Below are 26,981 nucleotides of genomic sequence, written 5' to 3' on the forward strand. Positions count from 1 at the left end.
TATAACCGTGATCGATAATAGACAGTACTGTGCAGCCGTCTTCATCGACCTGGCCAAGGCTTTTGACTCTGTCAACCACCGCATTCTTATTGGCAGACTAAATAGCCTTGGTTTCTCAAATGACTGCCTCGCCTGGTTCACCAACTACTTCAGTGTACTTCAATGTGTCAAATCGGAGGGCCTGTTGTCTGGACCTATGGCAGTCTCTATGGGGGTGCCACAGGGTTCAATTCTTGGGCTGACTCTTTTCTCTGTGTATATCAATGATGTCGCTCTTGCTGCTGGTGACTCTCAGATCCACCTCTACGCAGACGACACCATTTTGTATACATCTGGCCCTTCATTGGACACTGTGTTAACAAACCTCCAAACGAGCTTCAATGCCATACAACACTCCTTCCGTAGCCTCCAACTGCTCTTAAACACTAGTAAAACTAAATGCATGCTCTTCAATCGAACGCTGCTTGCACCCGCCCGCCCGACTAGAATCACTACTCTCGGCGGGTCTGACCTAGAGTATGTGGACAACTACAAATACCTAGGTGTCTGGTTAGACTGTAAACTCTCCTTCCAGACTCACATTAAGCATCTCCAATCCAAAGTTAAATCTAGAATCGGCTTCCTATTTTGCAACAAAGCCTCCTTCACTCATGCTGCCAAACATGCCCTCGTAAAACTGACTATCCAACCGATCCTTGACTTCGGCGATGTCATTTACAAAATAGCCTCCAACACTCTACTCAGCAAATTGGATGTAGTCTATCACAGTGCCATCCGTTTTGTCTCCAAAGCCCCATATACTACCCACCATTGTGACCTGTACGCTCTTGTTGGCTGGCCCTCACTACATATTCGTCGCCAAACCCACTGGCTCCAGGTCATCTATAAATCACTTCTAGGCAAATCCCTGCCTTATCTTAGATCATTGGTCACCATAGCAACACCCACCCATAGTATGTGTTCCAGCAGGTATATCTCACTGGTCATCCCCAAAGCCAACACCTCCTTTGGTCGCCATTCCTTCCAGTTCTCTGCTGCAAATGACTCTGAAGCTGGTGACACTTATCTCCCTCACTAACTTTAAGCATCAGTTGTCAGAGCAGCTTACCGATCACTGCACCTGTACACAGCCCATCTGTAATTAGCCCACCCAACTACAGTGAGGGAAAAAAGTATTTGATCCCCTGCTGATTTTGTACGTTTGCCCACTGACAAAGACATGATCAGTCTATAATTTTAATGGTAGATTTATTTGAACAGTGAGAGACAGAATAACAACAAAAAAATCCAGAAAAACGCATGTCAAAAATGTTATAAATTGATTTGCATTTTAATTAGGGAAATAAGTATTTGACCCCTCTGCAAAACATGACTTAGTACTTGTTTGCAAAACCCTTTTTGGCAATCACAGAGGTCAGACGTTTCTTGTAGTTGGCCAGCAGGTTTGCACACATCTCAGGAGGGATTTTGTCCCACTCCTCTTTGCAGATCTTCTCCAAGTCATTAAGGTTTCGAGCCTGACATTTGGCAACTCGAACCTTCAGCTCCCTCCACAGATTTTCTATGGAATTAAGGTCTGGAGACTAGCTAGGCCACTTCAGGACCTTAATGTGCTTCTTCTTGAGCCATTCCTTTGTTGCCTTGGCCGTGTGTTTTGGGTCATTGTCATGCTGGAATAACCATCAACTACCCATTTTCAATGCCCTGGCTGAGGGAAGGAGGTTCTCACCCAAGATTTGACGGTACATGGCCCTGTCCATTGTCCCTTTGATGTGGTGAAGTTGTCCTGTCCCCTTAGCAGAAAAACACCCCCAAAGCATAATGTTTCCACCTCCATGTTTGTCGGTTGGGGTTGTGTTCTTGGGGTCATAGGCAGCATTCCTCCTCCTCCTCCAAACACGTCGAGTTGAGTTGATGCCAAAGAGCTCAATTTTGGTCTCATTTGACCACAACACTTTCACCCAGTTCTCTTCTGAATCATTCAGATGTTCATTGGCAAACTTCAGACGGGCCTGTATATGTGCTTTCTTGAGCAGGGGGACCTTGCAGGCGCTGCAGGATTTCAGTCCTTCACGGCGTAGTGTGTTACCAATTGTTTTCTTGGTGACTATGGTCCCAGCTGCCTTGAGATCATTGACAATATCTCCCGTGTAGTTCTGGGCTGATTCCTCACCGTTCTCATGATCATTGCAACTCCACGAGGTGAGATCTTGCATGGAGCCCCAGGCCGAGGGAGATTGACAGTTCTTTTGTGTTTCTTCCATTTGCGAATAATCACACCAACTGTTGTCACCTTCTCACCAAGCTGCTTGGCGATGGTCTTGTAGCCCATTCCAGCCTTGTGTAGGTCTACAATCTTGTCCCTGACATCCTTGGAGACCTCTTTGGTCTTGGCCATGGTGGAGAGTTTGGAATCTGATTGATTGATTGCTTCTGTGGACAGGTGTCTTTTATACAGGTAACAAGCTGACATTAGGAGCACTCCCTTTAAGATTGTGCTCCTAATCTCAGCTCGTTACCTGTATAAAAGACACCTGGGAGCCAGAAATCTTTCTGATTGAGAGGGGGTCAAATACTTATTTCCCTCATTAAAATGCAAATCAATTTATAACATTTTTTACATGCGTTTTTCTGGATTTCTTTGTTGTTATTCTGTCTCTCACTGTTCAAGTAAACCTACCATTAAAATTATAGACTGATCATTTTTTTGTCAGTGGGCAAACTTACAAAATCAGCAGGGGATCAAATACTTTTTTCCCTCACTGTACCTCATCCCCATATTGTTATTTACATTGTTATTTATTTTGCTCATTTGCACCCCAGTATCTCTATTTGCACATCATCTTCTGCACACCTATCACGCCAGTGTTTTAATACTAAATTGTAATTATTTTGCACTATGGCCTATTTATTGCCTTACCTCTATAACTTACTACATTTGCACACACTGTATATAGATTTTCTATTGTGTTATTGACTGTACGTTTTGTTTATTCCATATGTAACTCTGAGTTGTTGTTGTTTTTATCGCACTGCTTTGCTTTATCTTGGCCAGGTCGCAGTTGTAAATGAGAACTTGATCTCAACTGGCTTACCTGGTTAAATAAAGGTGAAATAAAATAAATACATAAATAAACTGGCCTCGTGGTGAAATTCCTGAGAGGTTTCCTTCCTCTCCGGCAACTGAGTTAGGAAGGACTCCTGTATCTTTGTAGTGATTGGGTGTATTGATACACCATCCAAGTGTAATTAATAACTTCACCATGATCAAATCGATATTCAAAATCTCAATTTAATCAATTTTAAGTTAAATCTGTAACACAACAAAATGTGGAAAAAGTCAAGAGGTGTGAATGCTTTCTGAAGGCGCTGTGGTATTGCCCCAGCCTTCCGCTGTATATGACGTTATCTCTACAGCTGATTCAGAGATCCTGCTGACATACCTCAGGAGAACGTTTATCCTCAAATACGACACACACACACAGTCTTGTATAACTAACCTTGTGGGGACACACAATTCAGTCCCATTCAAAATCTTATTTTCCATAACCCTAAACCTAACCCTAGCTCCTAACCCTAAAACTAACCCTAGCTCCTAACCCTAAACCTAATTATTACCTTAACCCTAAACCCCCTAGAAATAGCATTTGACCTTGAGGGGACTAACAAAATGTCCCCAGTTTGTTGTTACAGCCTTATTCTAAAATGGATTCAATTAAATGTTTTCCTCATCAATCTACACAAAATACCCCATAATGACAAAGCGAAAACAGGTTTGTATAAATGTTTGCAAATGTATAAAAATTAAATAAAAAAATACCTTATTTACATAAGTATTCAGACCTTTTGCTATGAGACTCGAAATTGAGCTCAGGTGCATCCTGTTTCCATTGATCATCCTTGAGATGTTTCTACAACTTGATTGGAGTCCACCTGTGGTAAATTCAATTGATTGGACATGATTTAGAAAGGCACACACCTGTCTATATAAGGTCCCACAGTTGACAGTGCATGTCAGAGAAAAAACCAAGCCATGAGGTCGAAGGAATTGTCCGTAGAGCTCCGAGACAGGATTGTGTTGAGGCACAGATCTGGGGAAGGGTACCAAAACATTTCTGCAGCATTGAAGGTCCCCAAGAACACAGTGGTCGCCATCATTCTTAAATGGATAAAGTTTTGAAACACCAAGACTCTTCCAAGAGCTGGCCTCCCGGCCAAACTGAGCAATCAGGGGAGAAGGGCCTTGGTCAGGGAGGTGACCAAGAACCCAATGGTCACTCTGACAGAGCTCCGGAGCTCCTCTGTGGAGATGGGAGAACCTTCCAGAAGGACAACCATCTCTGCAGCACTCCACCAATCAGGCCTTTATAGTAGAGTGGCCAGACGGAAGCCACTCCTCAGTAAAAGGCACATGACACCCCACTTGGAGTTGTCATTATGGGGTATTGTGTGTAGATCGATGAGGAATAAAAAATAAAAAAACTTAAAGGGGTCTGAATACTTTCCCAATGCACTGTATAAATATGTGTGTGGTTTATGATTGTTCATATATATATATACACTGTATATCATGTACATATGACCTATGATCAATTCAATGTCTGTAATGATGCCTGTTATATCAAGTAATCATCTTGTATTTGTGTCTAAAATCTTACTGTTTAATTTAATATAAAAAATATGTTTTACTTATACACAATATTTTCTGCATATTCATTTAATATGCCTCTTACTAACAGTATTGCAATTTTTCTTAGTGGTTATGGTGAGTGATAGAGTTTTATCAGAATCAGAAAAAAACATTAATTTAATTTTATCTAATAATCTCAGGTTTTAGTAAAACAGCACCATCTGGTGGCCGGAACTGTGTCTGCGGTGCTACTGTTTTCAGATCGTTCACCTACTTGTTTATTTTTACTTGACTTGCCTCATCGAGAACCAGGCGGCATGGCAACGCGAGACTACTACTTTACTGACCCAGAATAATTAAACAACTTCAACTACTTGATGAGACTGACACAGAAATGAGCCAGAGAGAGAGTACAAAGCATTGGTGTTATTGAAGAATTTGCTTTTATTTTAAATTTGCCATAATGTACAGAGTTTGTCTGCTAAATAAACATTTACAACCCTCTGGCTGAGATATCTGACTGTGTTATGCTGTGTTATGCTGTGTGTGTGTATGTGTGTCATACAGTGTGTGTGCAGCAGAGCGTCCTCCGTGTGTGTGTTATACAGTGTGTGTGCAGCAGAGCGTCCTCAGTGTGTGTGCAGCAGATCGTCCTCAGTGTGTGTGTCATACAGTGTGTGTGCAGCAGAGCATCTTCAGTGTGTGTGTTATACAGTGTGTGTGCAGCAGAGCGTCCTCAGTGTGTGTGTCATACAGTGTGCGTGCAGCAGAGCGTCCTCAGTGTGTGTGTTATACAGTGTGTGTGCAGCAGAGCGTCCTCCGTGTGTGTGTTATACAGTGTGTGTGCAGCAGAGCGTCCTCAATGTGTGTGTGTTATACAGTGTGTGTGCAGCAGAGCGTCCTCAGTGTGTGTGTTATACAGTGTGCGTGCAGCAGAGCGTCATCCGTGTGTGTGTTATACAGTGTGCGTGCAGCAGAGCATCCTCAGTGTGTGTGTTATACAGTGTGCGTGCAGCAGAGCGTCCTCCGTGTGTGTGTTATACAGTGTGCGTGCAGCAGAGCATCCTCAGTGTGTGTGTTATACAGTGTGCGTGCAGCAGAGCGTCCTCCGTGTGTGTGTTATACAGTGTGTGTGCAGCAGAGCGTCCTCAGTGTGTGTGTTATACAGTGTGTGTGCAGCAGAGCGTCCTCAGTGTGTATGCAGCAGAGCGTCATCGGTGTGTGTGTTATACAGTGTGCGTGCAGCAGAGCGTCCTCCGTGTGTGTGTGTTATACAGTGTGTGTGCAGCAGAGCGTCCTCAGTGTGTGTGTTATACAGTGTGCGTGCAGCAGAGCGTCCTCAGTGTGTGTGTCATACAGTGTGCGTGCAGCAGAGCGTCCTCAGTGCGTGTGTTATACAGTGTGCGTGCAGCAGAGCGTCCTCAGTGCGTGTCTGAAGGACCTCATGCGGTACGCGTAGAGCAGAGGGTTGAGGGCAGAGTTGGCGTGGGACAGCAGTATGGCTGCCAGGCTGAGTGGCAGGGGCACGTGGCAGCGTGGGCACAGCAACATAACACAGTTCAGAAAGTGGATAGGCAGCCAGCACAGCATGAACAGGAACAACACCAGGAATAGAGATGTGGCTTTCCTCACCTCACGACGCATACGCAGTGCTCGCTTACACTCGCCGCCACCGGACCCACACCTGGTCTTTACTGGACCTCTGGACTCAGACTTGATTTCACTGGCTACCACAGACCCAGACTCGGCACTAACACACCCACTAGCATGGCTAGTCATCACCCCAGCATTTCCACTCCAACCCTCAGCCTCTGACCCTTTATTCCCAGCTCCTTCCCACACCGCTACCCCACTAACACCCCAAGCCTCAACCCTAGCCCTCTTTCCAGCCGCAGCATCTCTGCTCCCAGACCCAGACCCATCATCCCTGGTGTCAGGCCTGGCTGGTCCCCTCCCTCCATCCCTGGTATCAGGCCTGGCTGGTCCCCTCCCTCCATCCCTGGTATCAGGCCTGGCTGGTCCCCTCCCGGCTGCGATGCGTCTGAGCTGCTGTCTGACCGTGACGAAGATGTGACCGTAGATGATAAACATGACCACCAGGGGCACCAGCACACAGCCAAAGAAGTTGAAGTAGACCATATAACTCAAATTGACCACGCAGGTGAACAGACAGGCCCTGCAGAGAAAGAGAAGAGATGAATTTAATACATTATTATTTTAATAGAAGTTAAAGATAAGACAGAAGTTAGTTAGCGTATAATTTAAATTTGAAAGTTCAAGTAGACCATATACTGGTGACAACCAGGTAGTTACAGATTGTAAGATTTACATTTAATACAGATTTAAAGATGGAAAAAAGGTTCAACAATATAATGTTATAACATGTACCCAGAGGGTGGCAGTGATCCGTGCCAGCCCATCAGAGGGATGGAGCCAGAGAGCAGGGCCAGACACCAGGTGAGGACCAGGGCCAGACGGGCGTTCCTGATTGATTGATTGATTTTATTTTGGATAAAACAATTTGAACGGTTTAATACAGTTTTAAAAGTACAAAGGAACCTAGAGGATGACACATGAAAGCATAAAAACACTTATTTCCAATGTGGTCCTGGGTGTTGAACAATGCAGGACATAACACATACATGGACAGACACAGGAAAATACATGGGCCTGTGATCAGCAGCTAGCTAGCCTACATCCACCTGGGTGGTCTACCTGGGGGTAGCCTACATCCACCTGGGTGGTCTACCTGGGGGTAGCCTACATCCACCTGGGTGGTCTACCTGGGGGTAGCCTACATCCACCTGGGTGGTCTACCTGGGGGTAGCCTACATCCACCTGGGTGGTCTACCTGGGGGTAGCCTACATCCACATGGGTGGTCTACCTGGGGGTAGCCTACATCCACCTGGGTGGTCTACCTGGGGTAGCCTACATCCACCTGGGTGGTCTACCTGGGGGTAGCCTACATCCACCTGGGTGGTCTACCTGGGGCTTGCCTACATCCACCTGGGTGGCCTACCTGGGGCTAGCCTACATCCACCTGGGTGGTCTACCTGGGGCTTGCCTACATCCACCTGGGTGGCCTACCTGGGGCTTGCCTACATCCACCTGGGTGGTCTACCTGGGGCTAGCCTACATCCACCTGGGTGGTCTACCTGGGGTTAGCCTACATCCACCTGGGTGGTCTACCTGGGGGTAGCCTGCATCCACCTGGGTGGTCTACCTGGGGCTTGCCTACATCCACCTGGGGCTAGCCTACCTGGGGCTAGCCTACATCCACCTGGGGCTAGCCTACCTGGGGCTCACGATCCTCTGGTACTGGAGCGGCAGCAGGATGGCCACATAGCGCTCTGCGGCTACCGCTAGCAGGCTGAGGATGGAGCTCTGGGTTAGCACGATGAGCACGCTCAGGAGGAGCAGACACAGAGGCAGGTTGTGGCGCGGCTGGCCCAGGTCGGTCAACACGGCACACGGGATCGCCAGCACGCCCACAAAGATGTCGGCCACCGCAAGCGACACCTGGGAAAGGGGAGGGAGGTGAGATTAGTTCCTTTCAAGTTTTTTTTTCCTGGGTTCTCCACAGAGTTAGATAGAGAACTGATCTTTGTGTCTGTGTCACGATGGTATTTGTAAAGTAGTCAATTCTCTTCTCGTGTTTGAAAAAAGCGTAAGGCTAATATTGGGGATTTACCGCCACCTGCAGTGCTGGAATACTGAACCAAATGTTGTGTGTCATTAATTTGTGGCCACTAGATGGTAGTGATATAGCTTCAAGCCATTTACTGACCGTAAATAATCCAATATGAAGAAGACAATCCTCTGACCATTGGCTGATCGCTCTCAACCCATAGGAATACCCACCCAGTTGACCACTTTAAAATGGCGGAAGTCCTGAACGGCAACGTCCATGCTAAAACAGGTTTTATCCATCTAGAGTCATATATCTATCTATATCTATGATCTTCCTGCTTCCCATAGGGACCTTTTAACAGTGTAACACATTTCTCAGCCTCTCACCAGGAAGTAGTTGGTGACGGTGCGTAGCTTCCTGTTTAGGGTCACGGCCAGGCAGACCAAGATATTCCCAGCGATAGCGAGGAGAGCGATGAGTAGCTCGGCGGCGATGTAGGGCCCAGTAATACCAGGGACGGGGACGGGGACGGGGACAGGGACGTGGCTACTGGAGGGTTGGGATGCATCACAACTATCCCTGGTACTGATGTTCATACTGATCATATTACCTGCTGATAAACACACACAGACATGCATGAATGCACACACGCACGCACACGCACGCACACACACACACACAAAGTATAATACAGTTTATGTTCAAAACATTTTAATCGCACATGTTCTTCAGCGAGCAGGCTTACAGTTACCTAGAGCTGGTCAAAAGGCTAGGTTAAAGAGGATAGAAGTGAGAGACCCGAGAGCCGTGAAGAGAAAAGATTGAGCCATAGTTATGATTTACAGTACAAAATACTTCTCTGACAAATATCAAAAGTCATGGTACCTGTGTAGATATACCCTCGTCCTCCCGTTGCCACTCAGCTGTCTTCTGACCTGTCGTCTACAGAGTGACAACACTTCCTCATGTTTATTTTTTTATATTCAGTGGTCACTCACTCTTTACTCTCTGATCTGCCTATTCCTTGTGCTCACCTGCTAAGCAGTGAAATCAACCCTGATTATTGACAAGCACACACACACACACACACACACACACACACACACACACACACAGACACAGACAAACACACACAGACACACAGTCTTCATTTCTATCTACTGTGTGTGTCTTTCTATTTAACCAGTCTGATAGTGGATCGAAGTTCATTCAAACAGCAGCTGGTGATGAATAGAATAATTTTCTTTCAACAGTCGATTGTACCTACAGTGTGGACACAGAGCACTCATTGAAAACAATCCCTCTAATAACAACCCAGCAAACCAATGTTGGTTCTGTGAAAGTTCCAAGAACATTCGTTAGGTCGCGGCAAATGTTCTCATAACATAAAAATTGTCTAGTCTTGCTTATGATTCTAGAATGTTTGTATAAAACATTCGCCTGATGTTGCAAGAACGTTCCTAGAACACATTTAATCTGTTCTTCAAAGGTTCCAATAATGTTTCATGAGGTTGTGGGAACAGTCTGGTGGGAACATTGTGGGGACATCACAAAATATATGTTCACAAAACACAAAAACTGTCCAGTTGTGTGGATGATTCTACAATGTTTATTTTAGGGTGCAAAAACAGTCACCTGATGTTACAAGAACGTTCCCAGAACACATTTCATCTGTTCTTTAAAAGGTTCCCAGAATTATTATTTAGGTTGTGGGAACATTGTGGAGATATGACAAGAGATATGTTCCTAAAACACAAATACTTTCTAGTTGTGCTGACATTCAGATAATATTTGTATCAGGGTGCACAAACCATTCCTTTGATGTCACAAGAATGTTGACAGAACAATCTTTGAGTTCTTTAAATATTCCCAGAACATTTAACTAGGTTGTGGGAACAGTGTGGGTACATTACAAGAGATAGGTTCCCAAAACATGCTCAGTTGTGTTAGGTTGCACAGGACATTCCTATAATGTTGCAAGAATGTTGACAGAACACCTGGTCTAAGTTATTTAAAGGTTCCAAGAACATTTAAATAAGTTATGGGAGTTGTCTGGGATGTTGCAGTAATATTATTACACTATCCACATACAGTATTGTTGCACAGAACATTCCCACAATGTTCCACAATGTTCCACAGTTTCCAAACAAGTCCGTTTTTATGACGTTCATAGCACATTTGTTTTAGGTTTAACATAATATTCCAATGATGTTCAAGCAAATATAAAATGTTACCTTGTCTTGGAGGTCCTCAGAACATTTTGAAAATGCTATATATGTATGTTTTGCCTAATAATACCACAACATTCTCAGCATGCAAATGTGCAGCTCCTTAAAGCAGACAGGAATACAGCACCTTTATGTTACCCTTCAGATTTAATGGAAACTCGCATGTGAAGGTGTTATGGAGACACATTGCATTTTAATTTAATTAATAGGAAGTTTGAACAGCATTTAAAATCATACAAACACAACAATATGTATATATATATTTTATATGTTTGAACTTGAAATGTTTGGTTCTCAAGCTAAGTCTTTTATCCTCTGCAACACCAGGGAAGCTCACTTATTTTTTTCCAGTATATAGCCATGGCAGTATGGTTACCATGGCAGTGTTGTCAATCAGGAATTCCAAGCTTCCTTTTTAGCCTTCTTAGACATAACTAACCCAGAGAACATACTGGTAACTGGGTTATTCACCGTCACTTCACCCATCCTCTTTATATGCTGCGTACTTCTGGACCCATTTTTACAAGGTATCCAAGACCATGAGCGCTGATCTAGGATCACTTTTGCTTTTCAGATCATACAAACTAAGACACGGGGGGACCATATCAAGCGTCTCAAAGATTATATTGGGTGTGTTTAAAAAAAAAAAAAAAAAAGTTGAACAGTCAATTTTTACACAATGTTTTATTTCTATAGTTGGTCTAAAATTCTGCATTTTTGACTGGATTTACAAATATGGACGAAATCAAGACATCCTCTCTTTTAGTAGATTATATCTGAGCCTCAATTTCACCGTTTTTTCCCCAAAGAAACATGGTTAACCTTTTACTGCAATGGGCTAAATCAGGGTCAAACAGAGTGTTTTTTTTTTGGTAGTATTAAACTAATCTACTTTGAAACAAAAGTATACACCTTAAAAAGAAGACACCTGTACCATGTCAGATGTAGAGTTGAAATGTATTACATTTTGAGTTTGCATCCCAATATTACACTTTATATACATCACAGAAGACTGAAACATAACAAAACCGTTTGACATAGAAACACCGGATTTTCGGCTGCAGGAAAGGTCTACAGAAAATGTGGGATTGAACCTGCAATCTTCAGATCCTTAACCCATCCTCTTCGTGTACTTCTGACCCTGTATTTTAGGTTTGTCTTTCTTCAACACACGCGTTTGAAAGACTTGTGAAATGTGATTTTACTTGGATAGAGCTTCCTTTAAATAACTTGTATTCGTTTGTATCCATATACTTCTTAAATACAGGCTCAGAAACCCTCAAACTAAATAAGAAAACTAATTGTACCTTTTCTCAATTTCAATCAATTACACATACAACATGAATGCAATACACTTTCTGATCAAAGATGACGCATAATAAACCATACCAAAACAAATTCAGGTTCAACTGAATAATCTTGTATTGATTTAAAGGTCCAAGGCAGACATTTTTTAAAAATCTCAATATCAAATCATTTCTGGGTAACAATTAAGTACCTTACCGTGATTGTTTTCAATTAAAATTGTCAACAACAAATAATAATAACAAAACACCAAATCCTAAAAAACAGTGTTACAGTCCCACAGCATATGAAGAGGATGGGAACACTTTAATAACTCAGAAAATTGCGTTCAGTCTCCTGATTCATCCATGTTAGACTGAAAACCCGCTGCAAAGCCACATCTATCCCCTGGTGACGCAGAGGGTTAATGATCTGGTTGCAGATCTGAAGATTGCAGGTGCCCCACATATTCTTTAACCATGTTTCTTGTTTGGGGGGGCGGGGCGGGGCGGGGGGGCTCAGATATAATCTACTAAAAGAGAGGATGTCTTGATTTCATCCAGATTTATAGACCAACTATAAAAAAATTAAACATTGTGTAAAACAGGGGTCTCCAACCTTTTCTAGATTGAGAGCTACTTTTTAACATTTACATTTACATTTTAGTCATTTAGCAGACGCTCTTATCCAGAGCGACTTACAGGAGGAGCATTTAGGGCCATAAGTGCCTTGCTTAAGGGCACATCGACAGATTTTTCACCTAGTCGGCCCGGGTATTAGAACCAGCGACCTTTCGGTTACTGGCACAACGCTCTTACCCACTAAGCTACCTGCCACCCAGTTGAATCTGTACATGTAACGTGAGCTAGTAATGTTTTTCTAGCTTTCAAAATAGGCACATTCTTCTCTTCTCCCCTGTAACTACTCCTCAGGTCCTTAGTGTACAAGAGAAAGTAGTGCACTATGTTTTCTGTCAATATACTGGTCAATCAACAACTAAACCCTATCAAATCTGTGATTTTTTTCCTCAAAATTATGTTTATTTTCCAAATGTATGTTTTCTCAGTTGTATTTTTTTACTGGTTGTCGATTTTTGTAGTTTTACACTCTCAGACATTACCATTGTTGGTAACACTATTTGACACCTGGCGTCGTAACACATGATGACACGGTCATAACCATCTCATAATATGTCATAACAGCTGACATAACCCGTCATAATATGTGTCATAACACTGTCATGACACATATTTAGACCTGTTGTGACATATATTGCATTATTTTTATGGCTAGTTATGACACCTAGATAAGAGTGTCAAAACCCACTGAATCTACCACACAAGGGAAAACATTCCATTACACCATAGCCTACTTGCCAACAGTATTTCTGAAATTTACCAAATTTAATTATATCATTGTAATTGCGCACACATTGATGTCAAACATGCAGCTACCACAATGCTCTGTTGCTGATGACTGGGATGAATGCAGGAGCAGATTTCAGGAGCAGGACAAGACACCCTCTTTTTGACTGATGACTGACGTAAGGGCATGTACGTGATAAGCCTATCTGGCTTATATGATCCTGATGGTCATAATGCTTCTTGACCGTGTCATAAATTGTATTTTCTTAGTCCAAGGGACACAGTACAGTCATGGACTCTGGGGCCTTTCAGAACAGGTGTATGTATACTGAGATCATGTGACAGATCATGTGACACTTAGATTGCACACAGGTGGACTTTATTTAACTAATTATGTGACTTCTGAAGGTAATTGGTTGCACCAGATCTTATTTAGGGGCTTCATAGCAAAGGGGGTGAATACATATTTTGAAACATGTTATTTTTTTTCATTTCACTTCACCAATTTGTACTATTTTGTGTATGTCCATTACATGAAATCCAAACAAAAATCCATGTAAATTACAGGTTGTAATGCAACAAAATAGGAAACACTTTTACAAGGCACTGTAGGTTTGGCTTTTTTTGTGTGGATAACCAGGGGTGGGATAATGTCAATGTAGCGTTGATTAGATAGTAATTGGGAGCTTGCAGTGTCTGATACTTGTGAGATTTGTTTATGACAGTTTGCGGTGGAAAGTGAAAATTGCTTTTACTTTCTGAATTGTTTGGGGACCTACTCATAGGTGGGCTGCGAGCTACTGTCGTGATCAACCTGTTGGAGACCCCTGGTGTAAAAATGTACTGTTCAACTTTTTTTTTTTTTTTTTTAAACACACCAAATATATTTCCTACTTTGAGACGCTTGATATGGTCCCCATGTCTTATTTTTCATGACCTGAAAATAAAATGTGATCCTAGATAAGCACTCATAGTCTTGGATACTTGTAAATATTGGGTCCAGAAGTACGCAGCATATAAAGAGGATGGGTGAAGTGATGGTGAATAACCCAGTTTATCCTTGGGATAGGTATGATTAAAAAAGCTAAAAAAGGAAGCATGGAATTCGTGGTTCACCATACTGCCATGGCTATATACTCAAAAAAGAAGACGTAAGAGAGCTCCCCTGGTGGCGCTGAGGATAAAAGACTTGGCTTGGGAACCAAACATTGTGGGTTCAAAACCCCACATATAAAGTGCCAGAAATATGTTGTGATTGTATGATTGAATGCTGTTCAAATGTCCTATGAATTAAATTAAAGATGCTGTGAGTCTATATCACCTTGTAGTGGTGATATACAATCCAGTCCTAAAATGTGAATTGCCATTAAATGTGCATGCTGAGAATGTTGTGGTAATATTAGGTAACTTCAATATAACATTTTCTAAATGTTCTTGAAATGTTCTGTGGACCTCCAAGACAAGGTAAAATGTTGTGTTTTGGGAATCTATCTCTTGCAATGTCTCCACACTGTTCCCACAACCTAATTAAATGTTCTGGGAACCTTTAAAGAACCCAGAACGGCTGTTCTGTCAACATTCTTACAACTTCAAAGGAATGTTTTTTACACTCTGATACAAAAAAAATCTGAATGTCAGCAGAACTGGACAGTTTTAGTGTTTTGGGAACCTATCTCTTGTCATATCTCCACAATGTTCCCACAACCGAATGAATCATTCTGGGAACCTTTAAAGAACAGTTTAAATGTGTTCTGGAAATGTTCTTGTAACATCAGGTGACTGTTTTTTGGACCCTAAATTAAACATTGTAGAATCATCCGCACAACTGGACAGTTTTTGTGTTTTGGGAACATATCTTTTTTGATGTCTCCACAATGTTCCCACCAGACTGTTCCCACAACGAAACATTCTTGGAACCTTTAAAAGAACAGACAAAATGCATTCTGGGAACGTTCTTGCAACGTCAGGTGAATGTTTTATACAAACATTGAATAATCATCAGCACGGCTGGACAGTTTTTGTGTTATGAGAACATTTGCCGCGACCTAACGAATGTTCTGGGGAACTTTCACAGAAACAATTTTCATTGCTTGGAAAACATTACTGGTACATTGTGTTATTACATTCCCTGGAAACCTAATGAAAACGTTTGGGAAATGTTCTGTGGTGGTTGTTCTAGATGTTGTCCACAGCATTTTAGTGAACGTTTGGAGAACATTCCAAGGATATTCTTTTAAAAACATTTTGTTATCAAAAACATTCAAATGTTTTTGGATGTTATCATCCTAATGTTAGATAAAACCCTACCTCGAACAATGGGAATTTTAGCTAATGTTTTGGGAATGTTTACGGTTTGCTGGGAAGTCATTGAATACAATCTGAAAGATAGTGGTTGTCAATGACAGGGCAAATTTATTTTCACATAGTTATATTCACAAACAAGTTATTACATACAACACATTAATACATTAACATAAGACATTAACATACAACATAACACATGAACACAAATAAAACACAAGTGATATACTGTAGATTACTTAATATATATTATTATTATTATTATTATTATTATAATTTTTTCACATTTCAATCAATGTGTATTTGGGTCTTTTTCCCAATGCCTACACTTCACACAAGACAAGAAAGATAGGAAAGAGAAAATCAATCATACAATATACAAGAAAATGAAATGTACTTACTTGAGTCACCTAGAGGTGTTGTCACGGCAGGACCTGCGAACTGTCCAGTCCCCTCCTGTCTGTCCAGTGTGGGGTGAAGACCATTCTAGAACACTAAGGCAACTCTAGAACACTAAGGCAACTCTAGAACACTAAGGCAACTCTAGAACACTCAGACCATTCTAATCTAGAATACCCAACAAGTCTGGATCTCAAAGATGACTGCGGAACACTCGGGACTAGCAGATATCACCTGAGGATCAATATGTCCACATCCCTGGTGTATGTTCTCTCTCTCTCTCTCTGTGTGTGTGTGTGTGTGTGTGTGTGAGATTAGAGATGAATCACAAAGCACACTCCAACACAATGACTACTTCTTCTGTATGGCCCTAACAACCCTATCACCAACTGCACCGGGGAAAAGGGGGGGGGGGCAGAGAGGGGGGACAGAGAGGGGGGGGCGACAGAGAGAGAGGGCGACAGAAAGAGAGGGGGACAGAGAGAGAGGGGCGACAGAGAGAGAGGGGCGACAGAGAGAGAGGGCGACAGAGAGAGAGGGCGACAGAGAGAGTAAGAGATCAAACTCTCAGTCCAATGGATGTTGGAGGAACACAGAGACCTTTGGGATAGCTGATTAATTTCTTATTTATTTATATATTTGTATATGTCCCCAGGGAATAAAAACACCTTTAATAGAACAGGGCCATAACTGGTCACATACAATATTGTCACAAAAGAAATGAACAAGGCAGACAAGTTATGACATGTTTAATGTTAACTAGAGACACAGAAGAAGTATGAACCATACAGAGAATATAGGACTGTTGTGGGAATACTCTCAGGTCCTCACTATCTGGCCAAGTGACTCTCAGGTCCTCACTATCTGGCCAAGTGACTCTCAGGTCCTCACTATCTGGCCAAGTGACTCTCAGGTCCTCACTATCTGGCCAAGTGACTCTCAGGTCCTCACTACCTGGCCAAGTGACTCTCAGGTCCTCACTATCTGGCCAAGTGACTCTCAGGTCCTCACTATCTGCCCAAGTGACTCTCAGGTCCTCACTATCTGGCCAAGTGACTCTCAGGTCCTCACTATCTGGCTAAGTGACTCGCAGGTCCTCACTATCTGGCAGAACCCTGTCTAGTCAGAAACCCTGTGTAGTTTTTTTTCTTCTTTTTTTTGTTCTACAATATCTTCTTAAAATGTGATTTTAACCTTAACCTTTACCCTAACCACACTGCTAACCTTATGCCTAACCTTAAATCAAGATTTTTTTAAATACATTTTTACGATATAGTCAAATTTAACTTTGGAGCTTGGTCATCTATGGGGACTCATACTCTCTGGTTGCAGAAATCCTCTTTCCTGTCACCTAGTGGTTGATTGAAGAATGACAGATTGTATCAAACCCTTCCCAGATTGTATCAAACCCTTCCCTTGTCTATGGTGAGTGTTCTCTACCCTATGTCTCTGTGATGGCAGTGTGTATGGCTGAACGCAGGGTGCAGAGGAACCTCTCCTTGTCCTCCTCCCTCTCTGTAGCACACACCCAGACACGACTAGGACCCTCCAGGACAAACCCATTACACACATCTACAGTGAGACAGGGGGGAGGGGGGAGAAAGGGAGGGTGGAGAGAGAGAGAGGGAGGGGGAGAGAGAGAGGGAGGAGTGAGGGGAAGAGAGAAAGGGAGGGGGAGAGAGAGAGGGAGGAGGGAGGGGGAGGGAGGGGAAGAGAGAAAGGGACGGGGGAGAGAGAGAGGGAGGAGGGAGGGAGGAGGGAGGGAGGGAGAGGAGGGAGGGAGGAGGGAGGGGGGAGAGAGAGAGGGAGGAGTGAGGGGAAGAGAGAAAGGGAGGGGGGAGAGAGAGAGGGAGGAGGGAGGGGGAGGGAGGGGAAGAGAGAAAGGGACAGGGAGAGAGAGTGGGAGGAGGGAGGGAGAGGGAGGAGGGAGGGAGGGGAAGAGAGAAAGGGACGGGGAGAGAGAGAGGGAGGAGGGAGGGAGGAGGGAGGGAGAGGGAGGAAGAAAGGAGGAATGAAGAGAAAGAGAAATGAATCTAGTGCATTAATGCATTCATTGTGATTGTGTCTGTGTGTATTTACAGTACCAGACATGACGGACCTTCATGTCTTAAAGTAATTATGGACTGTCATTTATCTTTGCTTATTTGTGCTGTTCTTGCCATAATATGGACTTGGTCTTTTACCAAATAGGGCTATCTTCTGTATACCACCCCTACCTTGTCACAACACAACTGATTGGCTCAAACACATTAAGAAGGAAAGAAATTCCACAAATTAACAAGGCACACCTGTTAATTGAAATGCATTCCAGGTGACTACCTCATGAAGCTGGTTGAGAGAATGCCAAGAGTGTGCAAAGCTGTCATCAAGGCAAAGGGTGGCTACTTTGAAGAATCTAAAATCTTTCACTATTATTCTACAATGTAGAAAATAGTAAAAATAAAGAAAAACCCTTGAATGAGTAGGTGTGTCCAAACCTTTGACTGGTACTGTACACACACACACTCAGTGGCCAGTTTATTACGTACACCCATCTAGTACCGGGTCGGACCCATCGTTGTTCCAGAACAGCCTGAATTCTTTGGGGTATGAAAATGTTGCTCAATTGGTATCAAAGGACCTAACGTGTGCCAGGAAAACATTCCCCACACCATTACACCACCAGCCTGTACCGTTGACACCAGGCAGGATGGGGCCATGGACTCATGCTGCTTACGCCAAATCCTGACTCTGCCGTCAGCATGACGGAACAGGAACCGGGATTCGTCGGACCAAGCAAAGTTTTTTCACTCCTCAATTGTCCAGTGTTGGTGATGGCGTGCCCACTGGAGCCGCTTCTTTTTGTTTTTAGCTGATAGGAGTGGAACCCGGTGTGGTCGTCTGCTGCAATAGCCTATCCGTGACATGGACCGCCGAGTTGTGCGTTCTGTGCCGTTATTTGCCTGTTTGTGGCCTGACTGTTAGCTTGCATGATTCATCCCATTCTCCATCGACCTCTCATCAACCAGCTGTTTTCGCCCACAGGACTGCCGCTGACTGGATGTTTTTTTGTTTGTCGCACCATTCTCGGTGAACCCTAGACACTGTCGTGAGTGAAAAGCCCAGGAGGCCGTCCGTTTCTGAGATAATGGAACCGGCGCGCCTGGCACCGACGATCACGCCACACTCAAAGTCGCTTAGGTCACTCGTTTTGCCCATTCTAACGTTCAATGGAACAGTAACTGAATGCCTGGATGCCTGTCTGCCTGCTTTATATAGCAAGCCACATGACTTACTCTGTAGGAGCAAACCATTTTCGCGAAAGGGATGGTGTACCTAATAAACTGTGTACAGTGTACAGTGCATGTGTGTGTACAGTGGGGAAAACAAGTATTTAGTCAGCCACCAATTGTGCAAGTTCTCCCACTTAAAAAGATGAGAGAGGCCTGTAATTTTCATCATAGGTACACGTCAACTATGACAGACAAAATGAGAAAAATAATTCCAGAAAATCACATTGTAGGATTTCTAATGAATTTATTTGCAAATTATGGTGGAAAATAAGTATTTGGTCACCTACAAACAAGCAAGATTTCTGGCTCTCACAGACCTGTAACTTCTTCTTTAAGAGGCTCCTCTGTCCTCCACTCGTTACCTGTATTAATGGCACCTGTTTGAACTTGTTATCAGTATAAAAGACACCTGTCCACAAACTCAAACAGTCACACTCCAAACTCCACTATGGCCAAGACCAAAGAGCTGTCAAAGGACACCAGACACAAAATTGTAGACCTGCACCAGGCTGGGAAGACTGAATCTGCAATAGGTAAGCAGCTTGGTTTGAAGAAATCAACGGTGGGAGCAATTATTAGGAAATGGAAGACATACAAGACCACTGATAATCTCCCTCGATCTGGGGCTCCACGCAAGATCTCACCCCGTGGGGTCAAAATGATCACAAGAACGGAGAGCAAAAATCCCAGAACCACACAGGGGGACCTAGTGAATGACCTGCAGAGAGCTGGGACCAAAGTAACAAAGCCTACCATCAGTAACACACTACGCCGTCAGGGACTCAAAACCTGCAGTGCCAGACGTGTCCCCCTGCTTAAGCCAGTACATGTCCAGGCCCGTCTGAAGTTAGCTAGAGTGCATTTGTATGATCCAGAAGAGGATTGGGAGAATGTCATATGGTCAGATGAAACCAAAATATAACTTTTTGGTAAAAACTCAACTTGTCGTGTTTGGAGGACAAAGAATGCTGAGTTGCATCCAAAGAACACCATACCTACTGTGAAGCATGGGGGTGGAAACATCATGCTTTGGGGCTGTTTTTCTGCAAAGGGACCAGGACGACTGATCCGTGTAAAGGAAAGAATGAATGGGGCCATGTATCGTGAGATTTTGAGTGAAAACCTCCTTCCATCAGCAAGGGCATTGAAGATGAAAAGTGGCTGGGTCTTTCAGCATGACAATGATCCCAAACACACCGCCCGGGCAACGAAGGAGTGGCTTCGTAAGAAGAATTTCAAGGTCCTGGAGTGGCCTAGCCAGTCTCCAGATCTCAACCCCATAGAAAATCTTTGGAGGGAGTTGAAAGTCCGTGTTGCCCAGCGACAGCCCCAAAACATCACTGCTCTAGAGGAGATCTGCATGGAGGAATGGGCCAAAATACCAGCAACAGTGTGTGAAAACCTTGTGAAGACTTACAGAAAACGTTTGACCTGTGTCATTGCCAACAAAGGGTATATAACAAAGTATTGAGAAACTTTTGTTATTGACCAAATACTTATTTTCCACCATAATTTGCAAATAAATTCATAAAAAATCCTACAATGTGATTTTCTGGACGTTTTTTCCTCATTTTGTCTGTCATAGTTGACGTGTACCTATGATGAAAATTACAGGCCTCTCTCATCTTTTTAAGTGGGAGAACTTGCACAATTGGTGGCTGACTAAATACTTTTTTTCCCCCACTGTATATATATATATATATATATATATATATATATATATATATATATATATATATATATATATATATATATATATATGTGTGTGTGTGTGTGTGTGTGTACTCACAGCGCGTGTCTGTGATCTCTCTGAGGGTGAGGCTGTGCAGGGCGACAGAGGCCAGGAAGGTGTGTGTGTCGCAGTGAGTGTGTGTGTGTGTGTGTGTGTGTGTGTACTCACAGCGCGTGTCTGTGATCTCTCTGAGGGTGAGGCTGTGCAGGGCGACAGAGGCCAGGAAGGTGTGTGTGTCGCAGTGTGTGTGTGTGTGTGTGTGTGTGTGTGTACTCACAGCGCGTGTCTGTGATCTCTCTGAGGGTGAGGCTGTGCAGGGCGACGGAGGCCAGGAAGGTGTGTGTGTTGCAGTGTGTGTGTGTGAAGGGCCGGTGACACACACACCTCTCGGTCAGAACCATTGCGTCGTTGAACAAGAACAGACCCACGTCAGAAACGTGTTCATACATCCTGTCACACACACACACAAGCACACACTGTTAGTATCACACAGAGATGAGAATGCAGGCATATTCACATCAAAGGCTATTGAGTGTTCTTACCTGAGCGAGGCTGTGATGTCATCACTGGGGCATTTAAGCAGAGCTGCATCCTGAGTGGTGATCAGCTGTCTGCTCCCCTCACAAAGGTTCTACACACACACACACACACACACACACACACACACACACACATTATCGAATCACAACTTTTTGGTTTACTGAGACAGTAGGTTAGTGATGGGCGGGTCAGGTGTTTGTTTACCCGCACCCTCCCGCAATTGCTAATAACCCATCGGCATATGTGATAAAGTGAAAATCTGAGGCCGGCACTTGACCCTAACCCGCTAATATTGAAAATGCGCTGTACAGTCAGAGATGGCGGAGCGATTTTTGGACAAGCCTTTTGAGATAGCCCTATGTTTCTGCTTATAATTTCCAACATTTTGGTAGGCTATTTGTTAGTCAACTTGTCTATAATTAGACACATGCAGCTTCTCTTCTGTCATTACTTGTTGCCATAGGCTGCGCGCCAGTTTCAAATTTGGGGAAGCTAATTTTCACTATAAAAAATGCACCTTTATAATAAAGCATTCCAAGCATCATCGCATTTGCAGACTTAAATGTGATGAGTAGATTGGATAGTCCTAATTTAGCCTAATACAAAAATACCATGGCTGAGCGGTAGAGTAGGCTATGGGCTACAGGCCTGTATATAGCCATGTTATTTTTTACTCCTATAATAATAATATGCCATTTAGCAGACGCTTTTATCCAATGCGACTTACAGTCATGCGTACTCCTCATTGTTATTCACTGTGTATTTAATCCTCGTGTCACCATTTCAATTTTTAAAAAAATCATTTTCATCTTTTACTCGGCATGGTTGGAAAAGGACCCGTAAGCGTTTCACTGTTAGCCTTCACCTGTTGTTTACGAAGCATGTGACAAATAACATTTACATTGATGTTTTATTTTATATCAGATACGTTTCTTCTTCTCCTTTTTTTATTTTTTTTGCCTTTTAGCAACACATTTCATGCAATTCTACTGCACTTTATCTGTGGAGACATTAGCAGAATATTTTTTTAATATGAAAAAAAATTAGTGTAGCCTACTCTGCTGACACTGACAAACAGATCAATAAAAACGACGTTGTCTGATCCATATAAAACGCCTACGAGATGGGGAGACACAAATACAATATGATGTCCATCTAACCGGGAGGAGGAAATTATTGTTCAAAAATAAACTTTCAACAATGACACAAAAATGATAACGAGTGATTAGGCGCACTCACCGGAGATATGGCCGATGATTTCCGCTTGTGCCAATAAGATTGGCTAAACTGTTCGCTCAATTAAGTTGGGCATTTTGATAACTAAAAGACAGATTAGAGAATTTTAATTGTCTTCTCTTTACAGCAAGAGCAATTTGATTTCAAAACTATGTTTTCCCGCGATTGTATTTTGAAATAGTGCGATATTCCTGGCCACAACTCAACAATCATCTATTTGGTAGTTTCCCTTCACGCTGCCCAAATGTAAAACAATTCACAGCTTTTTATTTATTTAAAGAAGCTAATGATCCCCTGTGGCCAAAATCATGCTTTCTGGTGTAGAAGCCTATTTTGAATGATTTTATGTATTTATGTATAGACAGGAGTAGGTTAATTAGGCTATATAATTTTGGCAATTTAATTCAATTTACTTTAGAAGAAGCTTAGCTTTATGGACACGCTGCCTTTGTTACCCTAGAATACTAAATAAACCCTTGCTCACCAGAATAATATCTTAAATCTATAGAATGAATGCTTCAATATAGATGACATCGGTAAAGTTTCTCTCTTTCATCTCTGCCTCTCTCAAGCAGCAAATATGTTTACGGACCGGGAAGAAAATGCAATAACAAAAAAAGATTGTTCCGTGCAAAATTCAGTTTGTCAGGTTTTAAGGAAATGTAAAAGCTGTGAAAACTACTCAACACGTTTCTGATAAGATTTCAGTTCGGCTTGGATGCATTTTTTATGTGGTTGAAATACTATCAGCGTTTATGACGCTAATAAAGATAGCACCTTCACAGGTGGCCGTAACCGCGCATTCATTCTGTCTAGATGCTGAAATAAATAAATCATATTTCTCCACTCCTGTTCCATGTCAAAATGTACATTTGGTGTATCATTTTACTGCAAGAAATGCTTAATTCGGCAGCAGTTAATATTAGGCTATGTGAGAGGTTATAGTCAGTGTCCAGATTTCAGTTAGACTACTATTCCATTTAACCCATTTGAACAGTACAGTTCCCTTTACGTGCCATTTTGAAGTCCCAGTCTTGTGACCGTCGAACTTGTATAGCGCCTCACAATCATCACACATAACGTAGCCGGCACTGATATCATCCTCTTTTACCACTTCACCAAATCTTTCCCAAACTGTTCTGGTCCTCCCTTCTCTTTATTTTCAACTCTCCATTTCGCAGCTTTTCTCTTGAATTAAACTCCAACATTGTCCTTTTTGCCTCAGTTGATCAATTTAACTTTTTCCCCAAGCATTTGGCGAGCGTATAGCACTAAAGCATAGGCTATAAGCACTAATGCCAGATAAAAAATAATGAAAGAAAAACCTCAATGTAGCACAATAATTATATATTTATGAGTTTTTAATGCATTGTTTTCTCTTTATTCAACCTGCCCGCCACCCACCCGCCTTTCATCCACACAATATTTAATGACCTTAAACCCGCCCGCCCCGCTGATTTAACCACCAGGACTGCAGGTTATGAGTTATGAGTCAGATATAACCACCAGGACTGCAGGTTATGAGTTATGAGTCGGATATAACCACCAGGACTGCAGGTTATGAGTTATGAGTCGGATATAACCACCAGGACTGCAGGTTATGAGTTATGAGTCGGATATAACCACCAGGACTGCAGGTTATGAGTTATGAGTCGGATATAACCACCAGGACTGCAGGTTATGAGTTATGAGTCGGATATAACCACCAGGACTGCAGGTTATAAGTTATGAGTCGGATATAACCACCAGGACTGCAGGTTATGAGTCGGATATAACCACCAGGACTGCAGGTTATGAGTTATGAGTCGGATATAACCACCAGGACTGCAGGTTATGAGTCGGATATAACCACCAGGACTGCAGGTTATGAGTTATGAGTCGGATATAACCACCAGGACTGCAGGTTATGAGTTGGATATAACCACCAGGACTGCAGGTTATTAGTTATGAGTCGGATATAACCACCAGGACTGCAGGTTATGAGTTATGAGTCGGATATAACCACCAGGACTGCAGGTTATAAGTTATGAGTCGGATATAACCACCAGGACTGCAGGTTATGAGTTATTAGTCGGATATAACCACCAGGACTGCAGGTTATGAGTCGGATATAACCACCAGGACTGCAGGTTATGAGTTATGAGTCGGATATAACCACCAGGACTGCAGGTTATTAGTTATGAGTCGGATATAACCACCAGGACTGCAGGTTATTAGTTATGAGTCGGATATAACCACCAGGACTGCAGGTTATTAGTTATGAGTCGGATATAACCACCAGGACTGCAGGTTATGAGTTATGAGTCAACCCGTGCATCACTAGTACCTATAGACGGGTTGGTTGACAACATCACTAGTAGAGGTAGTTGTAGTTTACAGTTGTACACAAACAAAAATATAAACGCAACATGCAACAATTTCAAAGATTTCACTGAGTTACAGTTCATATAAGGAAATCATTTAATTGAAATAAATTCATTAGGCCCTAATCTATGGATTTCACATGACTGAGAATACAGATCTGCATCTGTTGGTCACAGATACCTTAAAATAAATGTAGGGGCGTGGATCAGAAAACCAGCCAGTATCTGGTGTGACCACCATTTGTCTCATGCAGCTTGACATCTCTCCTTTGCATAGAGTTGATCAGGCTGTTAATTGTGGCCTGTTGAATGTTGTCCCACTCCTCTTCAATGGCTGTGCGAAGTTGCTGGATATTGGCAGGAACTGGAACACACTGTCGTACAAGTTGTTCCAGAGCATCCCAAACATGCTCAATGGGTGACATGTCTGGTGAGTATTCAGGCCATGGAAGAACTGGGACATTTTCAGCTTCCAGGAATTGTGTACAGATCCTTGTGACATGGGGCCGTGCATTATCATGCTGAAACATGAAGCGATGGCGGAGGATGAATGGCACGACAATGGGCCTCAGGATCTCGTCACGGTATTTAAATTGCCATCGATAAAATGCAATTGTGTTCGTTGTCCGTAGCTTATGCCTGCCCATACTATAACCCCACCGCCACTATGGGGCACTCTGTTCACAACGTTGACATCAGCAAACCTCTCGCCCACACGACGCCATACACGCTGTCTGCCATCTGCCCGGTACAGTTGAAACCGGGATTCATCCGTGAAGAGCACACTTCTCCAGCGTGCCAATGGCCATTGAAGGTGAGCATTTGCCCACTGAAGTCAGTTACGACGCCAAACTGCAGTCAGGTCAAGACTCAGATGAGCTTCCCTGAGACGGTTTCTGACAGCTTGTGCAGAAATTCTTCGGTTGTCCAAACCCACAGTTTCATCAGCTGTCCAGGTGGCTGGTCTCTGACGATCCCGCAGGTGAAGAAGCCGGACGTGGTTGTCCTGGGCTTGTGTGGTTAAACGTGGTCTGAGGTTGTGAGGCCGGTTGGACGTACTGCCAAATCCTCTAAATCGACGTTGGAGGCGGCTTATGGTTGAGAAATTAACATTCAATTCTCTGGCAACAGCTCTGGTGGACATTCCTGCAGTCAGCATGCCAATTGCACGCTCCCTCAAAACTTGAGACATCTGTGGCCATTGTGTTGTGTGACAAAACTGCACATTTTAGAGTGGCCTTTTATTGTCCCCAGCACAAGGTGTACCTGTGTAATGATCATGCTGTTTAATCAGCTTCTTGATATGCCACACCTGTCAAGTGGATGGATTATCTTGGCAAAGGAGAAATGTTCACTAACAGGGATGTAAACAAATTTGTGCACCAAATTTGAGAGAAATAAGCTTTTTGTGCATATGGAACATTTCTGGGATCTTTTATTTCAGCTCATGAAACCAACACTTTACATGTTGCGTTTCTATTTTTCTTCAGTATAGTTTATTAGGTTGTAGAATGCTAGAGGCTTACTGGACAGCCCCGGATCATTCTCTGGGTCTCCTGCATCCTCATGGCTTTCTCTGAGTTCCTCTTCAGCTGAGAAAGAGATGAGATGAGATGAGATGGGATGGGATGGGATGGGATGGGATGGGATGGATGGATGGATGGATGGATGGATAGAGAGCGAGAGACAGAGCGAGAGACAGATAGAGGGTTAATAATATAATTCTGACTAGAGCTGGGGTTTGGTCAGGGGTGGTGTGTCTGTGTTGATGCTTATGTTTGTGTTCTATGTGAAGTCCCTGTAGCGGGTGAGTTTGTGTTCTACCTTGCGTATGAAGTCCCTGTAGCGGGTGAGTTTGTGTTCTACCTTGCGTATGAAGTCCCTGTAGCGGGTGAGTTTGTGTTCTACCTTGCGTATGAAGTCCCTGTAGCGGGTGAGTTTGTGTTCTACCTTGCGTATGAAGTCCCTGTAGCGGGTGAGTTTGTGTTCTACCTTGCGTA

At 43.1% G+C, this 26,981-nt stretch overlaps 2 protein-coding genes across 2 annotated transcripts in view; both read right to left on the reverse strand.

Annotated features, from left to right (window-relative positions):
* Positions 1–6,022: 6,022 nt before the first annotated feature.
* Positions 6,023–15,901, reverse strand: LOC121544231 (adenosine receptor A2a-like). Its single transcript, XM_041854148.2, has 6 exons — positions 15,841–15,901; positions 9,148–9,204; positions 8,649–8,875; positions 7,927–8,150; positions 7,019–7,114; positions 6,023–6,806 (listed from the first exon to the last, which is right to left on the reverse strand). Exons 3-6 carry the CDS (start codon positions 8,865–8,867, stop codon positions 6,023–6,025), a joined length of 1,323 nt encoding a protein of 440 aa, XP_041710082.2. The 5' UTR covers positions 8,868–8,875; positions 9,148–9,204; positions 15,841–15,901.
* Positions 15,902–16,654: 753 nt separating this feature from the next.
* Positions 16,655–26,981, reverse strand: part of LOC121544570 (epithelial cell-transforming sequence 2 oncogene-like) — a 25,957-nt gene continuing 15,630 nt past the window's right edge. The window contains exons 17-20 of the mRNA XM_041854529.2: positions 26,508–26,573; positions 21,385–21,473; positions 21,120–21,292; positions 16,655–17,410 (exon numbers count right to left, since the gene is read on the reverse strand). Of these exons, the coding sequence (XP_041710463.1) occupies positions 17,280–17,410; positions 21,120–21,292; positions 21,385–21,473; positions 26,508–26,573 (459 nt within the window). The 3' untranslated portion in view covers positions 16,655–17,279. The remainder of the gene's footprint in view (positions 17,411–21,119; positions 21,293–21,384; positions 21,474–26,507; positions 26,574–26,981) is intronic.

This window comes from Coregonus clupeaformis, unplaced genomic scaffold (assembly GCF_020615455.1).
Source record: "Coregonus clupeaformis isolate EN_2021a unplaced genomic scaffold, ASM2061545v1 scaf0032, whole genome shotgun sequence".
NCBI lineage: Eukaryota > Metazoa > Chordata > Actinopteri > Salmoniformes > Salmonidae > Coregonus > Coregonus clupeaformis.

Coding starts and splice junctions, on each gene's coding strand:
- LOC121544231 (XM_041854148.2), bottom strand. CDS start 8,867: ATGATCAGTATGAACATCAGTACCAGGGATAGTTGTGATGCATCCCAA. Junction 7,115..7,926: donor CAGAGGATCGTGAGCCCCAG/GTAGGCTAGCCC, acceptor TCAATCAATCAG/GAACGCCCGTCTGGCCCTGG. Junction 6,807..7,018: donor GGATCACTGCCACCCTCTGG/GTACATGTTATA, acceptor CTTTCTCTGCAG/GGCCTGTCTGTTCACCTGCG.